This window comes from Hyperolius riggenbachi, chromosome 12 (assembly GCF_040937935.1).
Source record: "Hyperolius riggenbachi isolate aHypRig1 chromosome 12, aHypRig1.pri, whole genome shotgun sequence".
Lineage (NCBI taxonomy): Eukaryota > Metazoa > Chordata > Amphibia > Anura > Hyperoliidae > Hyperolius > Hyperolius riggenbachi.
This window is the reverse complement of record NC_090657.1, coordinates 223,229,718-223,255,081: the sequence shown is the minus strand read 5'-3', so window position 1 is coordinate 223,255,081 and position 25,364 is coordinate 223,229,718. Positions and strand designations below refer to the sequence as shown.

Here is a 25,364-nt window from a genome sequence, read left to right as displayed (position 1 = left end):
ACTCCATGTCCTTGTAGGAGTGGCAGGAATTTTCTGCTGCCCTCGCTCCATTTTTTGGGGGCCACAAACTTTATTGGGGAAGGGGTACGTATGAACAGAGAACAGATCATAAAATAAGGGGGTGAAATAATGAAAATTCAAAACACAAAGTAAAGAAAACAAAAAAGAAATGCACTAAACTCACTCAACTAATCAATCACTAATCCAACAAATCACTAACAGCTAACTCACTCTCACTCTGTCAAACACTAATCCTGCGGCCTGGCTGGCTCTGCAGCAAGCAACTAGTAACACACTACACTACAATCTCTCTACTATAGCTGACACTCTAACTCTCTCTCTCACAGTCACAGAGTCTTTAAAAAGACTTTTTTGATTTATATACAGTCTTGAAAAAGACTTTTGTTTTATGTTAAAACCACTATTGGTCTGCGTCTGTCTCTCCTCTCTCCACACTAGACTGAAACCCACAAGCTTCCTGGCTGCACGTCTCTTATATACAAAATGGGTGGGATAGCTGCTGATAGGTAGCTAGGGAGCTGGTTGCTAAGGTAGGATTGGTTGGTTCTCATTCTCAGACTCTTATTGGTGCAGAAAATCAGTTTTTGAGGCAGAAATGCACTTACAAGCTTCTTCCTTGTCATTGGCGAACGTAAATTTGCATTCCAGCGGAATTTCGTTTCGTTCCACGGAAATTCCGCATTGCCGCTATAGCAATTCCGTTCCGACCACCGGAATCGGAATTGGCCCAATTCCGGCTAGAATCGCGGAATTCAGAATTCCGCGGAATCCAGCAACCATCCCTACTGCTCAGTTGCAGTCTATTAAGTGTCCCTAAATGAAAAAATCATGAACTATTTTGACCCTTTTCTCTCTCCCTCTACTCTCAGAAATATGTAGAAAATTTTAATTTGTAGAAAATATGTAGAAAAAATTGCTTATCAGTGATGTTTACTGTATTACTGACAAGCTCCTGACAAGACAGAAGCTGTCACTTCCATGCCTAGAAATTAACTCTTTCAGGCAGCAAAATTAAAACGAGTAAAACACCCTGGTTATTAACTACTTTACCCCCAGCAGTGCGGATATCTCCGTCCCTTTTTCCACCCTGTCAACACCAGGGACGGAAATATCCGCACCTCCCGCCCGCTCCCGCCGCTGTCTGCGCTCCCGCTCGCTCGTGCGTGCCCCCCTTGCGCTTATGCATGCCACCCCCCGCGGCGCCCATTCGTTGATCTAAGCCCCCGCAATGATCGGCTGCTTCTATGAGAAGCAGCGATCATTGTGAAAAAAAAAAAGTTTCCCAGCCTCATAACACTTTCTGCAAGCGTACTTCCTGCACGCTTGCAGGTCGCATAAACAAAAAGTTACTGTGGCCATCTTGTGGCCAAATAGTAAAACTACACCCTAAAGCATTTTTCATATACAGATACATTACTTTTACACTAAAAATTAACTCATTACCTCCCACACTCCCCAATTTTTTGTAATTAAAAAAAAAATTGCAATAAAAAAAATACATAGTTACCTTAGGGATTGAACTTTTTTTTTAAATATTTGTCAACAGGGTATAACACTGTTACTTTATAAACTATGGGCTTGTAATTAGGGATGGACGCAAAACTGAAAAAAATGCACCTTTTTTTCCAAATAAAATATTGGCGCCAAACATTGTGATAGGGACATAATTTACATGGTTTTATAACCCGGACAAATGGACAAATTTCATGGGTTTTAACCACTTGAGGACCACAGTCTTTTCGCCCCTTAAGGACCAGAGCCTTTTTCTCCATTCAGACCACTGCAGCTTTCACGGTTTATTGCTCGGTCATACAACCTACCACCTAAAGGAATTTTACCTCCTTTTCTTGTCACTAATACAGCTTTCTTTTGCTGCTATTTGATTGCTGCTGCGAGTTTTAGTTTTTATTATATTCATCAAGACGAATGAATGGAAGGAGCGCTGAAAGGTGAAAATTGCTCTGGTGCTCAAGGGGTAAAACCCCTCAGTGGTGAAGTGGTTAATATGTTTAGTACTATACATAAACATGTTTATCTCATCATGTCATATGTCCCCTCGAGTACACTTTAAAGCAGTGTTTTTCAACCGCTGTTCCGCGGCACACTAGTGAGATGTTGCCTGGTGTGCCGTACGGCAGGGATCCCCAACCAGGTCTGGCCTCTCGCTGCATATCGCCGCTACAGGAAGCCGCTGTACCGCTTCCTGCTCATCACAGCAGCCGCCGAGCGCGCTGCTGTAATAGGAGATGCCACTAAGGAGAGCGGCTACAGGGGAATCTAATCGGACAAGCGGCCGCCCGCTCATGATATGGTAACAGGAGCGGAGGGGGGAGGGGCACTACCTACCTATTGTAATGATTTGCTCAGCTGCCTGTGCAGGCAGGCAGCTTTTTGACCATTGTTTAGGTTTGCATGCTGCAGGACTCTGGAAAGGAGAGCTTCTGTCAGTTTTGCAGCTTGTGCTTGCTGAGGAATTTGCATACGTTGTCATGCAAATTGCCTGGCCACATTCATTGGAGGCGTGTACTATAAGTACTATGTGTTTCCCACAATGCTTGGCTGGTCATAAGGATTTAGTCCTGTGTAACACTCTTGGAGGAGTGTCAGCCTTACTCTTTGTTTGAAGATCCGCTTAGAATAATCCCTGGAAACTGCATTGGGCATGTTTCCTTAGTGCAGTTAGGATTGCTTATCTGTTTTGTTTGTCTGTTGCGATTGTCCTGTCCCAGCGGTGGTCGACAGGAAATCGCTCTGTGTGTCTGGGTGCTAACCGGAACAGCGGTTGTTACTAGTAGCCCCTTCTGATCTGTACCTGGATCGCACTAGCATCCTGCGCTAGTGCTGTGGATCCTTCTGTTCTGTCTTCCTGGATCGCACTCGCCTTGCGCTAGTGCTGTGGATCCTTCTGTTCTGCCTTCCTGGATCGCACTCGCCTTGCGCTAGTGCTGTGGATCCTTCTGGTCTGCTACTCTGTTCTGTCTTCCTGGATCGCACTCGCCTTGCGCTAGTGCTGTGGATCCTTCTGGTCTGCTACTCTGTTCTGTCTACCTGGATCGCACTGGCATCCTGCGCTAGTTCTGTGGATCCTTCTGTTCTGTCTTCCTGGATCGCACTAGCCACTTTCGCTAGTGCTGCGGATCCTATCTCTCGCTTGTCCCTGTTTTCGTGTGTCTGTCTTGTCTGCTACGAACGCTTGCTGGAGGCTCGGTGAGGTAACCGTTAAGCAAGCGCTCGCTTCCTCTGTTTCATGTTTGTCTGTCGATGGTTAGTTAGGCGTGCTTGTCTCTATTGTGCTTATCTCTATTGTGCTTATCACGTGGAGACCGCGCATAAACGCGTGCACTGTTGCGAATGAGTGCGGTGTCCACGTTTAGCTAGCGTTTGTTATTTTCCGTATCTCCTCATTGTATGATTTGCTGTGCCTTTGCTACTCTCGTGCTCTGCCTTGCTATAACCTTGTGTCACGTCTGGCGATCGCACCTCTCGCGATCGCGTTCCTACTTCATATCTGCTGTTGTGTGTGCGCGGTCGCGGGGTGGCGACTGGATTGGCGCACACACATACAACCTATCCCTTTGCTCAATCTCATTCGCAATCACTTCTCTTGCGATTGCGTTCTGCGCTTCGTACAATTCCTGTCTGGCATTTGTGGAGGTACAGAGGATTGGTTCCTCTGCACTCCACAACGCCATCTGCCGACAGGAATTTCCCTCTATGGGTGTGTAGCACCTTTTGCTGGGTTCCTGCAATTATACGCTTGTGGAGGATTTCCGCCGTATCAGCGCACGCGTTGTGCGCTGATCACGGAGGAAGTTCCACAATCGTTACACCTATACTAGGAAGCTATACTGGGCACTATACTAGCTATACTGGGTACTACCTACCTATACTGGGCACTATACTAGCTATACTGGGCACTATACGGGGCACTACCTACCTATACTGGGCACTATACTACCTATACTGGGCACTACCTACCTATACTAGGCACTATACTAGCTATACTGGGCACCATGCTGGCTATACTGGGCACTATACTACCTATACTGGGCACTACCTACCTATACTGGGCACTATACTAGCTATACTGGGCACTTTACTGGCTATACTGGGGCACTACCTACCCATACTGGGCACTATACTGGGGCACTACCTATCCATACTGGGATTATACTAGCTATACTGGTCATTATACTAGCTATACTGGGGCACTACACTAGCTATACTGGGGTAACTATACTAGCCATACTGGGGCAACTAAACTCCCTATACTGGGGCAACTATGCTAGCTATGCAGCCGCACCCCAGGCCCCCTCCTCCCCCCCCCCCCCCCCCCCATACCCCGCTGTGCATGACACTGTCCACTAGGTCGCGCAAACAACCCCCCCCCCCCCACACACACACACACACACACACACACCCTCCCGCCGTTCCCCGGAGAAAAATTTGGTCAGAAAGTGGTCCCCGGGCCGGAAAAGGTTGGGGACCACAGCTTTAAAGACTGTATATAAACCAAAAGTCTTTTTACAGACTCTGTGAGAGAGAGTTAGAGTGTGAGCTATATTAGTAGTAGTAGTTGGCTGATGATGTAATGGTTAAGGGCTCTGCCTCTGACACAGGAGACCAGGGTTCGAATCTCGGCTCTGCCTGTGCAGTAAGCCAGCACTAATTCAGTAGGAGACTTTTGGTAAGTCTCCCTTACACTGCTACTGCCAATAGAGCGCGCCCTAGTGGCTGCTGCTCTACTCTGGCGCTTTGAGTCTGCAAGGAGAAAAGCGCAATATAAATGTTATTTGTCTTGTCTTGTCTAGTAGTAAGCTAGGTGTATTTGTGAGAGAGTGACAGTAGATTGTTAGCTTGAGTGATAGATTGCAGTGTAGTGTGCTAGTAGTTGCTGCAGAGCCAGCCAGGCCGCAGGCTTAGTGTTTGACAGAAGGAGGCCTGGAACCCACTGCAAAACGCAATCGCTAATCGCAAACGCTAGCGTTTCCTTGACCGTTTTAGGGAGCGATTTTAAAAAGTTTATCAATTTGCCAGCGGTTGTGTAGCGATTAGCGTTTTAAAGTCTGACTGGTCCTTTCTATTAATTTTGTTACGGTGTACATTAACTTCAAAACGCTAGCAAAATCACTCCGTGCAAGTTTTGATGAGCGATTACACCAGCTATTATATACTTTACATTGAAGCGCAAACGCTAACAAAATGCTGCATGTCCTGCGTTTGCGGTTTTGCTAATCGCAATCACTTCTGTGGAATTTGCACCATCCATTTACTTGGCAGATCGTTTAGGGAAATTAGCGATTTCTCACGCTCCCTAAACGCTCAAAAAAATCGCTCTAGTGGGTTCCAGCCCTGAGAGTGAGTTAGGTGATTGATTAGTTGAGTGAGTGTAGTGCAAGTTTTTTTTTTGTTTTGTTTTTTGTTTTCTTTAATTTGTTTTTTTTTATTTATTTTCTTTATTTCACCCCCTTATTTTCTGATTTGTTCTGTCGCTCATACCCCTTCCCCAATAAAGTTTGTGGCTCCAAAATAATGGGCACATATACCCCTGCCTACATATACTGGGCACATATACCCCTGACTACATATACTGGGCACATATACCCCTGACTACATATACTGGGCACATATACCCCTGACTACATATACTGGGCACATATACCCCTGACTATATATACTGGGCACATATACCCCTGACTACATATACTGGGCACATATACCCCTGACTATATATACTGGGCACATATTATACCCCTCGCTACATATACTGGGCACATATAACCCTGGCTACATATACTGGGCACATATACCCCTGTCTACATATACTGGGCACATGTACCCCTGGCTATATATACTGGGCACATATACCCCTGACTACAAATACTGGGCACATATACCCCTGACTACATATACTGGGCACATATACCCCTGACTATATATATACTGGGCACATATTATACCCCTGACTATATATACTGAGCACGTATTATACCCCTGACTATATATACTGGGCACATATACCCCTGACTATATATACTGGGCACATATACCCTTGACTATATATACTGGGCACATATACCCCTGACTATATATACTGGGCACATATACCCCTGACTATATATACTGGGCACATATACCCCTGACTATATATACTGGGCACATATACCCCTGACTACATATACTGGGCACATATACCCCTGACTATATATACTGGGCACATATACCCCTGACTATATATACTGGGCACATATACCCCTGACTATATATACTGGGCACATATACCCCTGACTACATATATTGGGCACATATACCCCTGACTATATATACTGGGCACATATACCCTTGACTATATATACTGGGCACATATTATACCCCTCGCTACATATACTGGGCACATATAACCCTGGCTACATATACTGGGCACATATACCCCTGTCTACATATACTGGGCACATGTACCCCTGGCTATATATACTGGGCACATATACCCCTGACTACAAATACTGGGCACATATACCCCTGACTACATATACTGGGCACATATACCCCTGACTATATATATACTGGGCACATATTATACCCCTGACTATATATACTGAGCACGTATTATACCCCTGACTATATATACTGGGCACATATACCCCTGACTATATATACTGGGCACATATACCCTTGACTATATATACTGGGCACATATTATACCCCTCGCTACATATACTGGGCACATATAACCCTGGCTACATATACTGGGCACATATACCCCTGTCTACATATACTGGGCACATATACCCCTGACTACATATACTGGGCACATATACCCCTGACTACATATACTGGGCACATATACCCCTGACTATATATACTGGGAACATATACCCCTGACTATATATACTGGGCACATATTATACCCCTGACTATATATACTGGGCACATATACCCCTGGCTACATATACTGGGCACATGTAACCCTAACTACATATACTGGGCACATGTACCCCTGGCTATATATACTGGGCACATATACCCCTGACTATATATACTGGGCACATATACCCTTGACTATATATACTGGGCACATATACCCTTGACTACATATACTGGGCACATATACCCCTGACTACATATACTGGGCACATATACCCCTGACTACATATACTAGGCACATATACCCCTGACTATATATACTGGGCACATATACACTAGAGATGTCGCGAACCTCCGATTTTCGGTTCGCGAACCGGGTTCGTGAACTTCCGCAGAAGGTTCGGTTCGCGGAAAAATTCGCGAACCGCAATAGACTTCAATGGGGAGGCGAACTTTGAAAAATAGAAAAAATTATGCTGGCCACAAAAGTGATGGAAAAGATGTTTCAAGGAGTCTAACACCTGGAGGGGGGCATGGCGGAGTGGGATACATGACAAAAGTCCCGGTGAAAAATCTGGATGTGACGCAAAGCAGCGTTTTAAGGGCAGAAATCACATTGAATGCTAAATTGGAGGCATAAAGTGCTTTACAACATCTTGCATGTGTATACATCAAACAGGGAGTGTAATTAGAGTACTGCTTCACACTGACACACCAAACTCACTGTGTAACGCACCGCAAACAGCTGTTTGTGTAGTGACGGCCATGCTGGACTACTGCGCAACATGGCGTGATTGCTCTTCCTCACTCAGTGATGTCAGGTAATGTGTGACTTCCTTCTCAACTTTCCATGGCATTGTTAAAAAGCTTACGTTTTGTTTTTAATTTACATTTTCTACTTGCTGTGTTCTTGTTCAGTACCGCTACAATGAGAATCCTGTGGAGGCGGGCAAGTCTGCCATTGTGACCCCGGGTAATGGCCAGGGAATGAGAGGTTTGAATCCGGTGTGGAGCCTGAGCAACGGCTACCACTACACATCCAAGGAGGGCAGCGGGCAGGCATGCACGCCCGCCCGCCCCGAGGTAGTGACCAAAAATAACAATACAGGAGGAGGACTTTCGAGGCCCTGCTGTGTATTTGAAATGAATGTACTTTAAATCCTTTAACGAGAACCAGTTATGGCGGGCAAAGATGACACCACATTCCTTTCACGAGAATCATATGGAGGCGGGCAAGTCTGTCATTTGTGACCCCGGGTAATGGCCGGGGAATGAGGGATGGAATCCGGTGTGGAGCCTGAGAAACGGCTACCACCACACATCCAAGGAGGGCAGCAGGTAGGCATGCACGCCCGCCCCGAGGTAGTGACCAAAAATAACAATACAGGAGGCGGACTTTCGAGGCCCTGCTGTGTATTTGAAATGAATGTACTTTAAATCCTTTAACGAGAACCAGTTATGGCGGGCAAAGATGACACCACATTCCTTTCACGAGAATCATATGGAGGCGGGCAAGTCTGTCATTTGTGACCCCGGGTAATGGCCGGGAAATGAGAGATGGAATCCGGTGTGGAGCCTGAGAAACGGCTACCACCACACATCCAAGGAGGGCAGCAGGTAGGCATGCACGCCCGCCCCGAGGTAGTGACCAAAAATAACAATACAGGAGGCGGACTTTCGAGGCCCTGCTGTGTATTTGAAATGAATGTACTTTAAATCCTTTAACGAGAACCAGTTATGGCGGGCAAAGATGACACCACATTCCTTTCACGAGAATCATATGGAGGCGGGCAAGTCTGTCATTTGTGACCCCGGGTAATGGCCGGGGAATGAGGGATGGAATCCGGTGTGGAGCCTGAGAAACGGCTACCACCACACATCCAAGGAGGGCAGCAGGTAGGCATGCACGCCCGCCCCGAGGTAGTGACCAAAAATAACAATACAGGAGGCGGACTTTCGAGGCCCTGCTGTGTATTTGAAATGAATTAACTTTAAATCCTTTAACGGGAATCCGTTACGGAGGGCAAGTCAGCCATTGTCACCGCGGGGAATGAAGGTTGGATTGCGGCCCGAAGTGGGAGCCTGCTGAGACCCATGCTGTAGCTGCCCTGACCGTGCTTTGCAGACCAGGCATCTGTGGTCAGATGGACCCTTGAGCCAGCGGAAGACAAACCAAGTCGAAAGCATTTGCCAAGAATGTTTTACGGAGGGCAAGTTTTTTTGCCCTTTTTTTAAATTTTTTGAAAACGATAGATGGTTGTATTTTTAAATTGTTTGAAAGTTTAGATGGTTGTATTTTTAAATTGTTTAAAAGTGTATCCATTCTTCCTCCCCCCCCAGCCACGAACAATACCATGGGAACGTGGAGCAGCAGAAGCCCCCTGTGACGGCTGCCACGGTTGTTCTCCGCTGCTTGTCTTTTGAGGGGTGCTTCTTTTCCTCAGGTGTTCTTGCCATAGCTGTTTGTGCCTTCTCTCCAGGTGCCTTCGTAAAGCACTTGTCCCTACGTGACAGTTGGCCTTTCCACGGCTCAATTTTTGCTGGCAGAGACAACAGATGGCTTTGCTCCGATCTGAGACACACACGTGAAAAAATTTCCAAACCGCTGAGGCCCCCTGGGGTGATGGCGCTACGGTGGCATCAGCAGCAGCTGACGTTGAAGGGCATGTGTGCTCCCTGGCCATAGCTGGCGATACATGGCACCGGACACTGCCCCCAGCTGTTTCTGAGGACGAGCTCCCTCTGCTTCTATCATGGAGTCGTCTCCTCCTAATCCTCTCTGACTCCTCCTCTGAACTGTCCCCCTGGTCATCTCCTCTACCGGGAACATATGTGCTATCCGTATAATCGTCATCATAATCCTCCTGGCCAGCTGCGCTTTCCTCAGACACCTCCTCAAGTGCACCAACTTCAGGTGGTCCACCATCATCCCCATCCACACACGTTACGTCCATACTATCGCCACCTAACTCAGACGTATGAGGTGGTGTACCTGCGCCTTCTTGTTGTTGTTGCAGTAGTGGCTGGGAATCAGTGATTTCACCACCACCACCAAATAACTCCTGCGAAGTGTCAAATGCAGCGGATGTGGTGCTTGTTGTAGCGCTGGTGGCTGCGGGAGATGAGGTGTTCTGTGTTAAATACTCAATCACCTCCTCACGATTTTGGGAAGTGATGGCACGTGCCTTCTTCTGAGCACTGTATTTTAGGGCAGGTCCGCATGAAATCACAGCAACACCACCTCGCACAGCCACAGACCTGCCGGTGCCTGGTGGCCTTCCTCTGGGTCTGCCTCTACCTCTTCCTCTACCTGGTTTGTCCATTTTGTCCATCTCGGGGGTATGCTAGCTATATGCAGTGAGGTGGGTTCTCACTCAACACAACAGGTAGTTAGATGCAGTGAGCTGGGTTCACTCAACAGTAAAGGTACTTAAGATGCAGTGAGGTGGGTTCTCACTCAACACAACAGGTAGTTAGATGCAGTGAGGTGGCCAGGTGGGTTCACACTCAACACAACAGGTAATTAGATGCAGTGAGGTGGGTTCACTCAACACAAGGCTAGGTATATGCAGTGATGAGGTGGGTTAAGTAAACACAACAGGTATTGGGTAGTTAGATGCAGTGAGCTGGGTTCACTCAACAGTAAAGGTACTTAAGATGCAGTGAGGTGGGTTCTCACTCAACACAACAGGTAGTTAGATGCAGTGAGGTGGCCAGGTGGGTTCACACTCAACACAACAGGTAGTTAGATGCAGTGAGCTGGGTTCACTCAACAGTAAAGGTACTTAAGATGCAGTGAGGTGGGTTCTCACTCAACACAACAGGTAGTTAGATGCAGTGAGGTGGCCAGGTGGGTTCACACTCAACACAACAGGTAGTTAGATGCAGTGAGCTGGGTTCACTCAACACCACGCTAGGTATATGCAGTGATGATGTGGGTTAAGTAAACACAACAGGTACTGGGTAGTTAGATGCAGTGAGCTGGGTTCACTGAACAGTATACAGTAAAGGTACTTGTGTTGAGTGAGAACCCACCTCACTGCATCTTAACAGGTAGTTAGACTTAGATGCAGTGAGCTGGGTTCACTCAACACAACGCTAGGTATATGCAGTGATGAGGTGGGTTAAGTAAACACAACAGGTACTGGGTAGTTAGATGCAGTGAGCTGGGTTCACTCAACACAAAGCTAGGTATATGCAGTGATGAGGTGGGTTAAGTAAACACAACAGGTACTGGGGTATATGCAGTACTGGGTAGTACAATGTGCAGCTCCCTGTCACACACACAGGCAGTCAGTCACTGAATGTGCTGGGCTGCTGGCAGTGGCACACACACTATCAATTAGCAAGGCTGTGCATGCAACAAAAGTGTCAGAAAAAAAAATGTACAGGTTGAGCTCTGAAAAGAGCTGTTGCTGGGTGCTTTAAAAGCAATATTAATCAGTCAGGAACAAGCAAAGCAGCCTAGAACCTAACTAATCTGTCCCTAAGAGAAAAAGTCTGCAGCAGCTGTCCCTTTCCTCTCTCTAGCAGGCACACGAGTGACTGTAATGGCCGCCGGAGGCTGCCTTATATAAGGGGGGGTGGGGCTCCAGGGCTTACTGTAGCCTGAATGGCTACAATGTGCCTGCTGACTGTGATGCAGAGGGTCAAAGTTGACCCTTATAGTGCATTATGGGGCGAATCGAACTTCCGGAAAAGTTCGCCTGGCGCAGGCGAACGCGAACCCCCAATGTTCGCCTGGAACCGTTCGCCGGCGAACCGTTCGGTACACCTCTAATATACACCTGGCTATATATACTGGGCACATATACACCCGGCTACATATACTGGGACATATACCCCCGACTACATATACTGGGGACATATACCCCCTACTACATATACTGGGCACATATACACCTGGCTATATATACTGAGAACATATATCCCTGCCTACATATACTGGGCATATATACCCCTGGCTACATATACTGGGCACATATCTCTGGCTACATATACTGGGGACACATACCCCTGCCTACATATACTGGGCACATATACCCCTGGCTACCTGTTCTGTGGACCTCTCTACCCCTGGCTACCTGTTCTGGGCACATATTATACCCCTGGCTACATATACTAGGCACATATACCCCTGGCTACATATACCCCTGACTACATATACTGGGCACATATAACCCTGACTACATATACTGGGGACATATACCCCTGCCTACATATACTGGGCACATATACCCCTGGCTACCTGTTCTGGGGACATCTATACCGCTGGCCACCTATTCTGGGGACACCTATAGACCTGGGGCTACCTATTTTTGGGGAACCACTGCTGTCAGATTGAGTGTATTTTGGGGAACTGCTGCCAGGTGAGAGGTGTCTACCATATTAAGGGGGCATTCTGCCTATGTATGTGAAATGCTGTCTATTTATGTGCCTCCTGATCGCTGAATTTGTCTTGTTGGGGGATTCATGGTTACTGAATTTGTCTTGTTGGGGGACTCATGATTGCTGAATTTGTCTTGTTGGGGGCCTCATGATTGCTGAGTTGGTCATGTTGGGGGCCTCATGTTTGCTCATGATTGCTGAATTTGTCTTGATTGGGGGGGGGGGGCTCATGATTGCTGAATTTGTCTTGGAACATGCTGGAAGGTACATACTGAGGGAGGGTGGGTGAGCATGAGCCTGCTAACCTCCATGTACATTTGGCTCCACCCATAACCACACCCACATTTATTTGGTCACGCCCCTTGTTTGACGCGGCGCAATCTTCACCTTGGGGGCGCATTAATAGTCTTTGTACCTAGCTACGCCTCTGGGCACGCCCCCCTCAGCGTGCAGGGGGGTCCTGGAAGCAGACGAGCAGAGATGGATCGCTCTGTTGGAGGGGAGGCAGCCTTGCAGGGACAGGTAGATAAGAGAGAGGGGACATGGGTGCCACTGCCAGATATGTGTAGAGCACACATACTGGCTATAATGTGCTGCTCATTATAGGCTGTCTGGTCCGTAGTTGTGCACAGTGAACAAATTGGAAACTTTTGGCACAGCTCAGTAACGTTACAGGCAGCGTGCTGGGCTATGACAGGGCAGGCACTGTGATTGCTGTGCAATATGATCCTCCTGCACTCGGCACTAAACAGCTGCACTTCACTTCTGGGAATGCTTTGGGGAATGGGAGTTGGGAGTATACAGATGAACATATAGGTGAAATATATGTAAAGCATATGATTGTATGTGGGTATTGTGTGCAAACAAACATTTCTGCTCTCTGCTCGTCCCTCCTCCCTTCTCTGTCCACTCCCTGCCCTCTGTCCATCTTCTCCCCTTCTCCTGTCCTGCTAGTCATTTCACCCCCGAATGCTTCCCTTGTAAAATGATTTGGATCTTTTCAATGATCTGATTCGAATCATCCGGATCATTGAAAAGATCCGAACTCCGCATCTCACACTGATTGTTACATTTACATCACAGTGCAGCTTTTGGCGGGAATCCCAGCTGTCAGCCAGCCAGCCGCTAGCTCCGCCCCCTCACGTACGCAGCCGGGTATAATGAATGCCTCCAGCTGCGGTGACGCTCGCTGATTGGCCGGCCGGATTCCCGAGATGCTCGCTGATTGGCCGGCCGGATTCCCGAGATGCTCGCTGATTGGCCGGGTTCCAGAGCCCGCGCGCGGTGCAGTTTGAACGTTGTATAGAGCGCTGTTTCCGCTCATTCTTTATCCCTCTATCCTCCCGCGCTGCAGCCGCTCCGCCGCCTCCGCTATGAACTGCCTGAATGTGGCCGATGTCATGCCGAGCTCTCCCAGCAAGATCAGGGGGCAGATCCAGGTCGGTGCATGTGTGTCTGCAGCAGCCTCCGCATTGTGCAGCACTGTAATGTGGGTGGCAGAGGATGGGGGGATTGGAGCGTATATGGAGGTATATAGGGACGGGAAGTGATGGGAGGGTATATGGGAATAGGTTATATAGGGGATGATGGGAAGGTATATGGGGGTAGCTGGTAATACAGGGATAGGGGGTAATGATAGGGTATATGGGGATAGCTGGTTATACAGGGGTAGGGGGTAATGATAGGGTATATGGGGATAGCTGGTTATATAGGGGGTGATGTGTGGGTATATGGGGATAGCTGGTTATACAGGGATAGGGGGTGATGGGAGGATATATGGGGATAGCTGGTTATACAGGGATAGGGTGTGATGGGAGGGTATATGGGAATAGCTGGTTATACATGGATAGGGTGTGATGGGAGGATAGGTACTTATCCGTTAGCCGGGCGCATCCGGCAGGTGGCGCTAATTACTATTCCCCCTCCAGGCCGACATGGATAGTAGGGAAAGATGTAACTCTGGTGGAGTTTTGTCGCTACCTGCCGGATGCGCCCGGCTAACAGATAAGTACTGGAGGATATATGGGGATAGCTGGTTGTACAGGGATAGGGTGTGATGGGAGGATATATAGGAATAGCTGGTTATACAGGGATAGGGGGTGATGGGAAGGTATATGGGGATAGCTGGTTATACAGGGATAGGGGGTGATGGGAGGATATATAGGAATAGCTGGTTATACAGGGATAGGGGTTGATGGGAGGATATATGGGGATAGCTGGTCATATAGGGATAGGGTGTGATGGGAGGGTATATGGGGATAGCTGGTTATACAGGGATAGGGGGTGATGGGAAGGTATATGGGGATAGCTGGTTATACAGGGATAGGGGGTGATGGGAAGGTATATGGGGATAGCTGGTTATACAGGGATAGGGGGTGATGGGAAGGTATATGGGGATAGCTGGTTATACAGGGATAGGGTGTGATGGGAGAATATATGGGGATAGCTGGTTGTACAGGGATAGGGGGTGATGGGAGGGTATATAGGGATAGCAGGTCATGCAGGGATAGGGGGTGGTGATGGGAGGGGTTATTGGATCATACATGGATAGGGAGTGATTGGAGGATATATGGGGGATAGCTGGTCACACAGGGATAGGGGGTGATTGAAAGGCATATGGAGATCCTGGGCCACATACAGTAGGGATAGACAAGACTCATTTATATCGTATTATTCTCCTGGGATGTGCTCTAGGGCACTAGCAGCTGTGTTAGGGAGTCTTGCCCAAGATTTCCTTACCGATAAGGAAGAGCTGAGATTCCAACCCTGGTCTCCTGTGTCAGAGCCCAGCACACTATCCTGCTGCTACAGACATGGGGTGATGTTGGTATGGGGCGATCAGTCATGGAGGGAGGTCTGGTCAAAGCAGTATTCACTCCCGAGCCACCAACGATTCAACCAAACGACAGGATAGAAACTGAGTTCTGCAGGAGACCATTTTGAAGTCAGGACAATGGGGAAAGCCAGCCTTGGTACTGCTTCACTAGCGTTTATTCTCTTTAGGTTGGCTTTAGATGTATACAGTATTATTAATGGGTTACGGGCACATGCATGCACATCCGGTGTCACTCCTAACGATGGTGGCTTATTGGTTAGGCTGATGCTGCACAGGATGAGTGTTGTACAGACATGTTGTAGTCAATCGGTGTGGGGAGGAGGGGACAGCAGGTGGCACACGATAGAACAGCCTCTGTCTGGTGAGCTGTGCGTGAGAATGATGAACTCTTTTGTCATTGTGACTTAGGTGTGTACACACGTCTGATATTTCTGAACAACTTGTCGTTTGAACGACTTGTAGTTGAAACAAGTCGTTCAGACATCATGTACATACTGAGCAACAAGTCGTTTAATATGTTAATTTACTTAATTAACATGACTTAACCAACTTGGTAATGGGCAGGATAGAACAATGGACCAGATTAAATGACTGATTAAACAACTTGTTTGAATGTCTTTAAGGGCCCTTTTCCACTACAGCGTTTGCGATGGCTTAATCGCAAAACCGCAAACCGCTAGTGATTTTAAAATCGATATGGTTTGCTTTTTAACATAGGAATCGCGGTAGGTAATTTCCACTAACGCGATTCGTTTTTTACTTGATCGCGATCGCGCCGCGGAACGATTTTTGCCTCGCTTTTGCTATGCAGTGCATAGCATAGCAAAATCGCGATCGAAAACGTCGGGAAATCGTCGGGAATTTTTTTTCTTTTGCTGAATCGCAATCACTAGCGTTCAGCGCGAATGCTAGCGATTGCTAGTGGAAAAGGGCCCTTAGTGTCAAACTAATAGACTTTCAAACAGCGAGACATTTGTACACATGTACGGACCTAACTGTCGTTTGAACGACGGTTAGTTCACGGATCGGCCAAGCCGATGAGTCGAAACTTCTGCTATCAGTCTATCATTTGTACACGCCAAACTGTTGTTGAAACTACTGGTTTGAACAATAAGTCGTTTAAAAATATCAGACGTACGTGTATGCGTACGTACCTTTTAGAGATCAGGGCTGCTGGATCTGTGAGTGGCATCATGGGACAGCTGTACTCAAGCTAGCCGGTGGGGTGTGGCTTAGAGATCAGGGCTGCTGGATCTGTGAGTGGCATCATGGGACAGCTGTACTCAAGCTAGCCGGTGGGGTGGGGTGTGGCTTAGAGATCAGGGCTGCGGGATCTGTGAGTGATGTCATGGGACAGCTGTGCACAGGCTAGCCTCTGGGGTGTGGCTTAGAGATCAGGGCTGCTGGAACTGTGTGACATCATGGGGCAGCTGTGCACAGGCTAGCCTCTGGGGTGTGGCTTAGAGATCAGGGCTGCTGGAACTGTGTGACATCATGGGGCAGCTGTGCACAGGCTAGCCTCTGGGGTGTGGCTTAGAGATCAGGGCTGCTGGATCTGTGAGTGATGCCATGGGACAGCTGTACTCAGGCCTCTGCGGTGAGGTGTGGCTTAGAGATAAGGGCTGCTAGATCTGTGAGTGATGTCATGGGACAGCTGTACACAGGCTAGCCTCTGGGGTGGGGTGTGGCTTAGAGATCAGGACTGCTGGATCTGTGGGTGACATCATGGGACAGCTGTGCACAGGCTAGCTTCTGGGGTGTGGCTTAGAGATCAGGGCTGCTGGACTGTACACAGGCTAGCCAGGGGCGTAGCAATAGGGGGTGCAGAGGTAGCGACCGCATCGGGGCCCTTGGGCCAGAGGGGCCCCGAAGGGCCCTCCCTCAACTACAGTATTAGCTCTCTATTGGTCCTGTGCTCATAACAATAACTTCTATAGATACTTTGAATAGTGTTAATAATTAACAAGCTGTCCCCTGTCCCCTTCTTGCACCTCTGACACTGTATTTGCCATTGATAGGTTTCGGCGCGCCGTATCATTTGTTATTTATACAGTGCTTGGGGGGCCCCCATTGTAAAACTTGCATTGGGGCCCACAGCTCCTTAGCTACGCCACTGAGGCTAGCCTTTGGGGTGTGGCTTAGAGATCAGGGCTGGTGGATCTGTGAGTGATGTCACGGGACAGCTGTACACAGGCTAGCCTCTGGAGTGGGGTATGGCTTAGAGATAAGGGTTGCTGGATCTGTGAGTGACATGATGGGAGAGCTGTGCACAGGCTAGCCTCTGGGGTGTGGCTTAGAGATCAGGGCTGCTGGATCTGTGAGTGACACAAACATGCACCAGATCAGGTGTTTGTGACCGTGTCAGATCTGACAACATTAGCTGCATGCTTGCTGTGATTCAGACACTGCGGCAGCCAAATGGATCAGCAGGCCTGTCAGGCAACTGGTATTGTTTAACAGGAAATAAATGTGGCAGCTTCCATCTGCCTCTCACTTCAGTTGTCCTTTAAGGTGTGCAGTCTTTTGGAACTTGCTTTATGAATCTGTCTGCCAGCGAGGGAGACGGTAAGCCCTGGCATCCAAACATCCACTTTATCAGGGATTGCCAGGGAGATTCTATGAATCTTGTGTTGATGTAAATGTTATGCAGCTTGGTATTGAACCAATCGGATGTTGTCTGGTCCTTTTCCAAGGTGTTTGAATTTTTCATCAACTTGGAGTGACTTATAATGGAAGTAATTTTGACTTTTTGCTGAGGGAGGCTGTGAGGAGGAACATGAAATAAGTGTTTCTGTTTTTTTGTATTTCAGGTGATTTTTGGGCCAATGTTCTCAGGGAAAAGGTGAGTGTTTGCCCTCGTTGGGCACGTTCTGTGAGATGTTACTCATTTCAAGTTGGTGCAAATTTTTACAATAACATTTCTATAGCGCTTATCTCCCATAGGACTCAAAGCACTTGTATGTTAACTTCATGCACCTTTATGTTGACTTTATCCTCAAGTTACTTAAATTTTGACGGTCAGAGCTCATGTTAGCGTGTCGTGCGCAGTGCATGATGGGATACGACCTGTCAATTGACCCAGTGTCTCCTCCCCTTTGCCGTTACAGTACGGAGTTAATGCGAAGGGTGCGCAGGTTCCAGATCGCACAGTATAAGTGTATGGTGATTAAATACGCAAAGGACACCAGGTACAACTCCGAGCAGCTCGCAACACATGATCGGTAAGCCTTGCGTTGGATTCCTCGCTGCTAAGCGCAGCGTCTCACAATTAAACATTACGATTTGCTGACGTTCACCTTGAGTTAAATTAGCTTGTCTAGAAACTATTAAGTACTGTGCTTTTTTTAGATGAGTTTGTCTTTCTCCTAAGCTCTGCCCACAATGTTCTACATAGAAACTTTTTTTTCTAGCTGGGTGGCATGATAAAGTAGCCGGGTGGGGTGAGAGAATGCAGGGCCAGAGCTTCTGTGCACAACTCTGCTTACAGCATAGGAGGAGGTGAGCTGATGATAGCCGGGTGCTCACCAAAACTAGCTGGGTGGAGCACCTGGCTAAAAGACTGGCGAGAACACTGCCCAGATACACAATCGCTGTTACTTTGTTAAAGTGCACCACCACGATGTTATAAGACCTTATGTTGTCTTATATGCGAAGCCTGACTTGCTGTGCCAACAGATTAGCATGGCTAGGCCCCTCTATTACAGATAGCAACATGCTAATATTTGGGCTTGGTGTAAATGCTGGAAGATTACATCCCATTGGCTATCTCTGCTCTTTATTGGTCCAATCACCAAGAGGGGCAGCCTATGTGCTTTCTGACACCAAATTATAACTTGTATAGCGGCTGAAAAAGGAGGTCCGAAAGTCTCCTTAAAGGAAATCTAAAATGACTTTAAAAAAAAAGTTTCACTTACTTTGGTCCTTTGCCATCCCTCTGTGCCCGCACTGTCTCGGAACGATCCTCTGGTCCCCCACCACGGCTTAGTTTTGTTATTGCCGACTTGCAAGTTGACTACGTCTGCATGGCTCTGGCATTGCATTGGACGTGTGGCCTTTTCTTTGACCGTGCCTTTGAGGTGAGGGAGGAGCCTAAGCTGGATTTTTCTTCCCTTTCCTACCACCCAGATAGGCAGAGAGAAGTCACCCACAAGACTGGGTGAAGGCTGTTCAACTCCCATGGAGCTGATCCAAAAGAGATTTGGAAATGGGCACATAGACCATGTGACTAGCACTTTGGGGTTTATAAAAAAAAAAAAAAAAAAAAAAAAAATTTATGCATATTCCTGCCGATGTGAGATTGTAAAATCTGATGCCGCAAAGTATTTTTACCCCCTCCTAATCCCCGCCTCTTTCCCGCCAGGCACACCATGTCTGCTGTTTCTGCCTGTCTTCTGGCCGAAGTGTCGACGGAGGCATTGCACTACTCGGTGATCGGGATTGATGAGGGACAGTTTGTGAGTTTTTCTTTACGACTTTAATGTGTTTCTGATTGGCTGTCAGCCCAGTGGCTCATGTACGGCTCTCCTCTGCAGTTCCCAGATGTGGTGGACTTCTGTGAAGAAATGGCCAACCAAGGCAAGACAGTCATCGTAGCAGCTCTGGACGGCACCTTCCAAAGAAAGGTGAGGTGAACCTGCCATTGCTAGAGATCTGATACACTGTGAACTGAAGTCTATGGAGCAATGCCATGGATCAGACTAGGGAGGTGGACCTTCTGTGTTCCCCGCCAGATGTCTTTTATGGGACAGTTTGGGGGAACAGAACCAGTGTGAGGTACAGGGGCAGATAACCGATAACCAAAAGATAGTCTGGATCAGTAACGGACTGCACCAGTGTCAGTAATGTTCTCTGGAGACTCTCTCCAGGACCGTTATCTTCCAAAATTACCTTCAGAGAGTTTAGGGGAAGAGATGCTTCTTGCAAGCATCTTTCCCCTAAACTCTTTGAAGGTAATTTTTAGCTTATGGATGTCTTGTTATCCAGTTGCAGTTCCTTTAACTTAGGAACTTAGACATGGTAACTACAGATCAAGGGTCTTCTGAGGCCGTGTTGAACAGAGAATTCCAATAGAGATGGCGCTGCGCACTCCTTGGGCCAAAGGTTGGAGAAGACCAGGCCTCTGGATCCAGAGAGATGTGAGTATCAAGTCCTGGAGGGACAGCAGGCACCCAGATCAGGAGTTGGAGGAAAGAGCTGGGTGGAGCTTCAGCAGGGCGGGTGTCTAGTGTAGGAGGGATGGCACACATCAAATCCTGGACCAGATTTTGGACAGCCAGTTTTCCCTAGCAAAAAACAGGCTTTAAAGGAGGGTTCCACCTATCGGCATGTGTTGCCAAGGGTGGCAGTGTATGCAGGTGTGACTACTCTCCACACTAAAGACCGCCATGTTGCCTTGAAGTTTCTGGCTTGTAGCGTCACATGGGCTCGTTCTCCTGAATTCATGGCAAATTGTAACCGAAGGAAAAGGGATACCAAGCAATAATTGTAAGATCTGGCAGGAATGGTGGATACGTCTATTTACATGGCGGGCTCCTTTAAGGATGCAATGAACCGGACCTTTCCAGCATGCTGGAGCTCACACGTCTCCTCTTTTCCTTCTCAGGCATTTGGCAACATCCTGAATCTGGTGCCGTTGGCAGAAAGCGTGGTGAAGCTGAACGCCGTGTGCATGCAGTGCTACCGGGAGGCATCCTACACCAAGAGGCTGGGGGTGGAGAAAGAGGTGAGCACGCCCCAAATACTGGGAGGGAGGAGTCAGATCCCATCCAGAGGCCCCAAATTTTGGGGGGAGAAGTCAGATCCCATCGAGAGTCCCAAAATGGTGGGAGGGAGGAGCCAGTTTCCATCCACAGGCCCCAAATACTGGGAGGGATGAGTCGGCTCTCATCCAGAGACCCCAAATGATGGGTGGGAGGAGTCAGTTCCCACCCAGACTGGTGTCATACATCAGGAGGCTCCTCACACTATCGCACGTCTTTCCTGGTTGCTGCTGAAATGTGATCGCTAAGCATGGTCAATGGATGCAAACAATTCAGAGATTATGTAGATTTATGCAAATGTGTTATGCATTCTTAAAGTGGACCTGAACTCAATTTCATCTCTGCTCTAAAAGATTCATAACCGCGTAATAACCTTTAACCTCCTTGCCGGTCTAAAAAATCCGGCAAGGAGGCAGCGCCGCACTTTTTTTTTTTTTATTTTATTTTTTTTAAATCATGTAGCGAGCCCAGGGCTCGCTACATGATAGCCGCTAAGCGGCGGCATCCCCCCACCCTCTCTGATCGCCTTTGGCGATCAGAGTATGCAGGGAATCCCGTTGAGAACGGGATTTCCTGCAGGGCTTCCCCCGGCCGCCATGGCGACCGGGCGGGATGACGTCACCGACGTCATAGACGTCGTGACGTCAGAGGGAACTCCGATCCGCCCCTTAGCGCTGCCTGGCACTGATTGGCCAGGCTGCGCAGGGGTCTGGGGCGGGGGGGGCGGCGCGGCGGATAGCGGCGAGAGGCGGCGATCGCGTACTACACGCAGCTAGCAAAGTGCTAGCTGCGTGTAGGGGGAAAAAATTATGCAAATCGGCCCAGCGGGGCCTGAGAAATCCTCCTGCGCAGGTTACCCCGAGCTGAGCTCGGGATAACCGGCAAGGAGGTTAAAGAATACATTTCTTTGTTACAGCTGATACAAATCCTGCAATACATCTGCAGTGTCTACTTCCTGGTTTCAAGGAAGCAGTCATATTGTTAACATCCTTTTGTTTACAAATTAGCTACTCTGCTGTGGCAGTTAGGTGACACAGCTGAGATCAACATTATGCTTAGTCACCGGTGTGTGACAGGTGTGGGGGGCGGGTTATAGATGTGCAGGGGTGTGTGACAGATGTGGGGGGCGGGTTATAGATGTGCAGGGGTGTGTGACAGGTGTGGGGGGTGGGTTATAGATGTGCTGGGGTGTGTGACAGGTGTGGGGGGCGGGTTATAGATGTGCAGGGGTGTGACAGATGTGGGGGGCGGGTTATAGATGTGCAGGGGTGTGTGACAGGTGTGGGGGGCGGGTTATAGATGTGCAGGGGTGTGTGACAGGTGTGGGGGGCGGGTTATAGATGTGCTGGGGTGTGTGACAGATGTGGGGGGCGGGTTATAGATAAGCGAGGGTTGGCTCCTTAATCCTTCTCTTCTGGATGCGTTTTCTACACAGCACTGTTTTTGCTGTGAATAGGCCTGAAGTAGTTTTTGTAGAAAAGCACTAAAAAAATTGTATTATAATAATGCAAGTGCATAGTATATTCACTTAAAGGGACACTGTAGGGGTTGGGGGGAAAATGAGTTGAACTTACCAGAGGCTTCTAATGGTCCCACGCAGACTTCCTGTGCCCGTGCAGCCACTCACCGATGCTCTGGCCCCACATCAGCGGGGGCGAGGACACGGCAACGCAGGCGTAGTGGTTTTCAGACCTTAAAGTCTGGAATTCCAGACGTGAACCGGAGGCAGGGCCGGAGCATCGGTGAGTGTCTGCATGGGCACAGGATGTCTGTGGGGGACCATTAGAAGCCCCGGGTAAGTTCAACTCATCTCCCCCCCCCCCCCCCCCACAGTATTCCTTTAACCTCCCCAGCGTTCAATTTCCACAGGATTTCTGTGCAAACAGTGATAAAATTTATTTTTAAAACTTTTTTTTTCCTGTAACTTGCCAAAATGTGTCAAGCAAGGGTCTAGTATCCAGTGCAGGAGAGTATTGATGTGTATGTATGTTGATACTGTTCACAGCATGTTTTTTTGAACTGACATTTCTGTCCATACCGCTGGGGAGGTTAAGCATAATAATCACTGTTCGGTCTCTCTTCATAAAGATGGCATGTCCCTCTAACCTTGTTTCTGCGCTGCAGGTGGAGGTGATCGGAGGGGCGGACAAGTACCACTCTGTGTGTCGGCTGTGTTACTTCAGAAAGCCACATCTGGCGGAAGGCAAAGAGAATCTTATCCATACTCTGAAGGACAAACCCTGTCGTTTAACTGTCCCCAACGCCATACCGGCAGTATCGCCGCGGAAACCTCTATCACAGATCCAGCGCCCCTGACCAGCAGTATCGCCGCGGAAACCTCTATCACAGAACCTGCGCCCCTGACCATATACGTGTGTAAGGTGAATCTGACAGCAGCTGCGCTGAGCCTCCGGCCACTGGGTGGGACTAGAGAGCTGGTCTGGAAAATTTTTTCCTTGATTTTAATAATTTGCAAACATTCTCCTAACAAGCAAATCTTTACTGAACCGAGGAGGGAAATGCCAGTAAATTCACATCACACGTAAAGTTACCATTTAATTCCCCAATTGCTGTTAACCAAGGTGCAGGTGCTTATTTAATAGGCTCAATTTCTTACTTTCTGGGCCAGTGGAAAATTGCATATAAGGAGAATTTTTGCTCATGGCTGCAGAGGGTTAATGACTTCAGGCTAAGCTGGGATGGTGTGCTATGTGTTTGTGTATATTTGTTTTATATGTCTTTTGCCTGACCTCACATTTTAGGCCTCCTTTACACTCACTGTGTTGCGTCGTGTCTTGGTACTCTTCTCCTTAGTTGTGGCCATTATTGTCAATGACCTAACACACTGCCTGTGGTGCAATGTGACAGATGTGCTCTGGGCGTTGCAGAAGTGATGCATGCACAAGCTGCAGTGCGTTACCCTGGCCACTCCCAGCAGTCGCGTGGTCACCTTGTTTTTCTTTGGGCGTGGCTATAATGCGCAATGCAACTTTTCGGCTGTGGTGCAATCGTTCCTAGCACACACATGTAAAAAACGTCCCCTAAAGGAATAATTTCAAAAAGCTGATCAATACAAAGTGTTGCTGAATAAAACACATGACTGAAAGTGGCTGTGGAAACTGCATGTCAAACAAATCAGTAGTTCTAGTGCCTGCCACTAAACTCTGGTGGTCAGTCGCCAAATCGGTAGAAGTCTGGCCTCCTGTAGACTATATTACAGAGTTTGGAGACCTCAGTATTAGATCATATTTAGACCTTTCTATTTCTGGAGCAGGATGTGCTTGAACACCATGCGGTGTTATTGAATGGGGCTTTTGCCCTGTCAGAGTGGAAATATGCAACAGCTAAATAGTCTATTGCCCCGATTATCCTATTTTAGTCCAGAGATGACTAGATAAACAGATTTGCTTCAAGGGCAAGGTTCTCACTGAAGCTGATAGAATGACTGGGCTCTGCATGGGAGGATTCGTAGTTATTCAGTGTTTACTAATGTGAAGAAAAGTCTCTCTGGCTGGGCTCCTGATCATGTGACCACCAAGATGCATGCTGGGAGACTTGTCATCAGCAGCCTAATTCAATCTCTGCTGCTCTACAACCAAATAAACTTTTTTTTTTTTTTTATTGCTCAAACTAAACAAATGTTGTTTTTGATACAGAAGCCTCAATTAAACTGAAAGCTAGTGTTTTAAAGTGTAACTGTCGGGGCATAAAATCAAAAATCAATTCTTTATTTTTATCTGCTAAACAAGTAATAGGGATGCTAGTCAGGCAATCCAAAAGTTAAAATCTCTATTACTTGTTTATAAATGATCATTCCCCAGTTTACCTGACTCTTATTTGGTACGTTGGCGCACAAAGGAAGTTGCAGGGCATGCTGGGTTGTCTTTTTTTGCTTCTTTATTTCCCCTCAGACTAAACTAATGTACAGAAGCAAAAAAGGACAACCCAGCATGCCCTGCAATTTCCTTTGTGCGGCAACGTACAAAATAAGTCAGGTAAACTGGGGAATGATCATTAATGAACAAGAAAAGTAAGGGAGATTTTAACTTTTGGATTGCCTGATTAGCATACTTATTACTTGTTTACCAGATAAAAATAAAGAATTGATTTTCTGCCCGACAGTTACACTTTTAGTGAGAGGTATAGAGGAAATATTTCTACCTAGTTTCAATAACAATGGTTCCTCAAACAATAAGGCATAGTAAGTCAGTTAACTTCATGTATGGATGGCTTAACCAATCGGGAACCTTGTATTTATGACAGTATGTTGTGCGTCTGGAACTACTCATACTTTTGACATGCAGTTTCGCAAAAGCTAATCCGATTACTAATTTTTTGATTACTGATTATTTTCTGTTGCTCAGCTTTGTGGAAGTCTTTCTCACAAGCCATGGTCTACCCAGATCTACCCGTTGTGGTTATTTGCTGGCGTAGTGAGTTGCATACCCGCTGCTGGCTCCGCCCCTGTTTATGGGGCTTCCCTGCGGAGCTGTGGG

At 47.7% G+C, this 25,364-nt stretch overlaps 1 protein-coding gene across 1 annotated transcript; it reads left to right on the top strand.

Moving 5' to 3' along the window:
- The first annotated feature begins 13,617 nt into the window (after positions 1–13,617).
- On the top strand, positions 13,618–24,604 carry LOC137540724 (thymidine kinase, cytosolic-like). Its single transcript, XM_068261857.1, has 7 exons — positions 13,618–13,712; positions 17,920–17,951; positions 18,217–18,330; positions 19,470–19,563; positions 19,642–19,731; positions 20,712–20,831; positions 22,993–24,604. The coding sequence occupies exons 1-7, from the start codon at positions 13,647–13,649 to the stop codon at positions 23,182–23,184; spliced, it is 708 nt and encodes a 235-aa protein (XP_068117958.1). The 5' UTR covers positions 13,618–13,646; the 3' UTR covers positions 23,185–24,604.
- Positions 24,605–25,364: the final 760 nt, after the last annotated feature.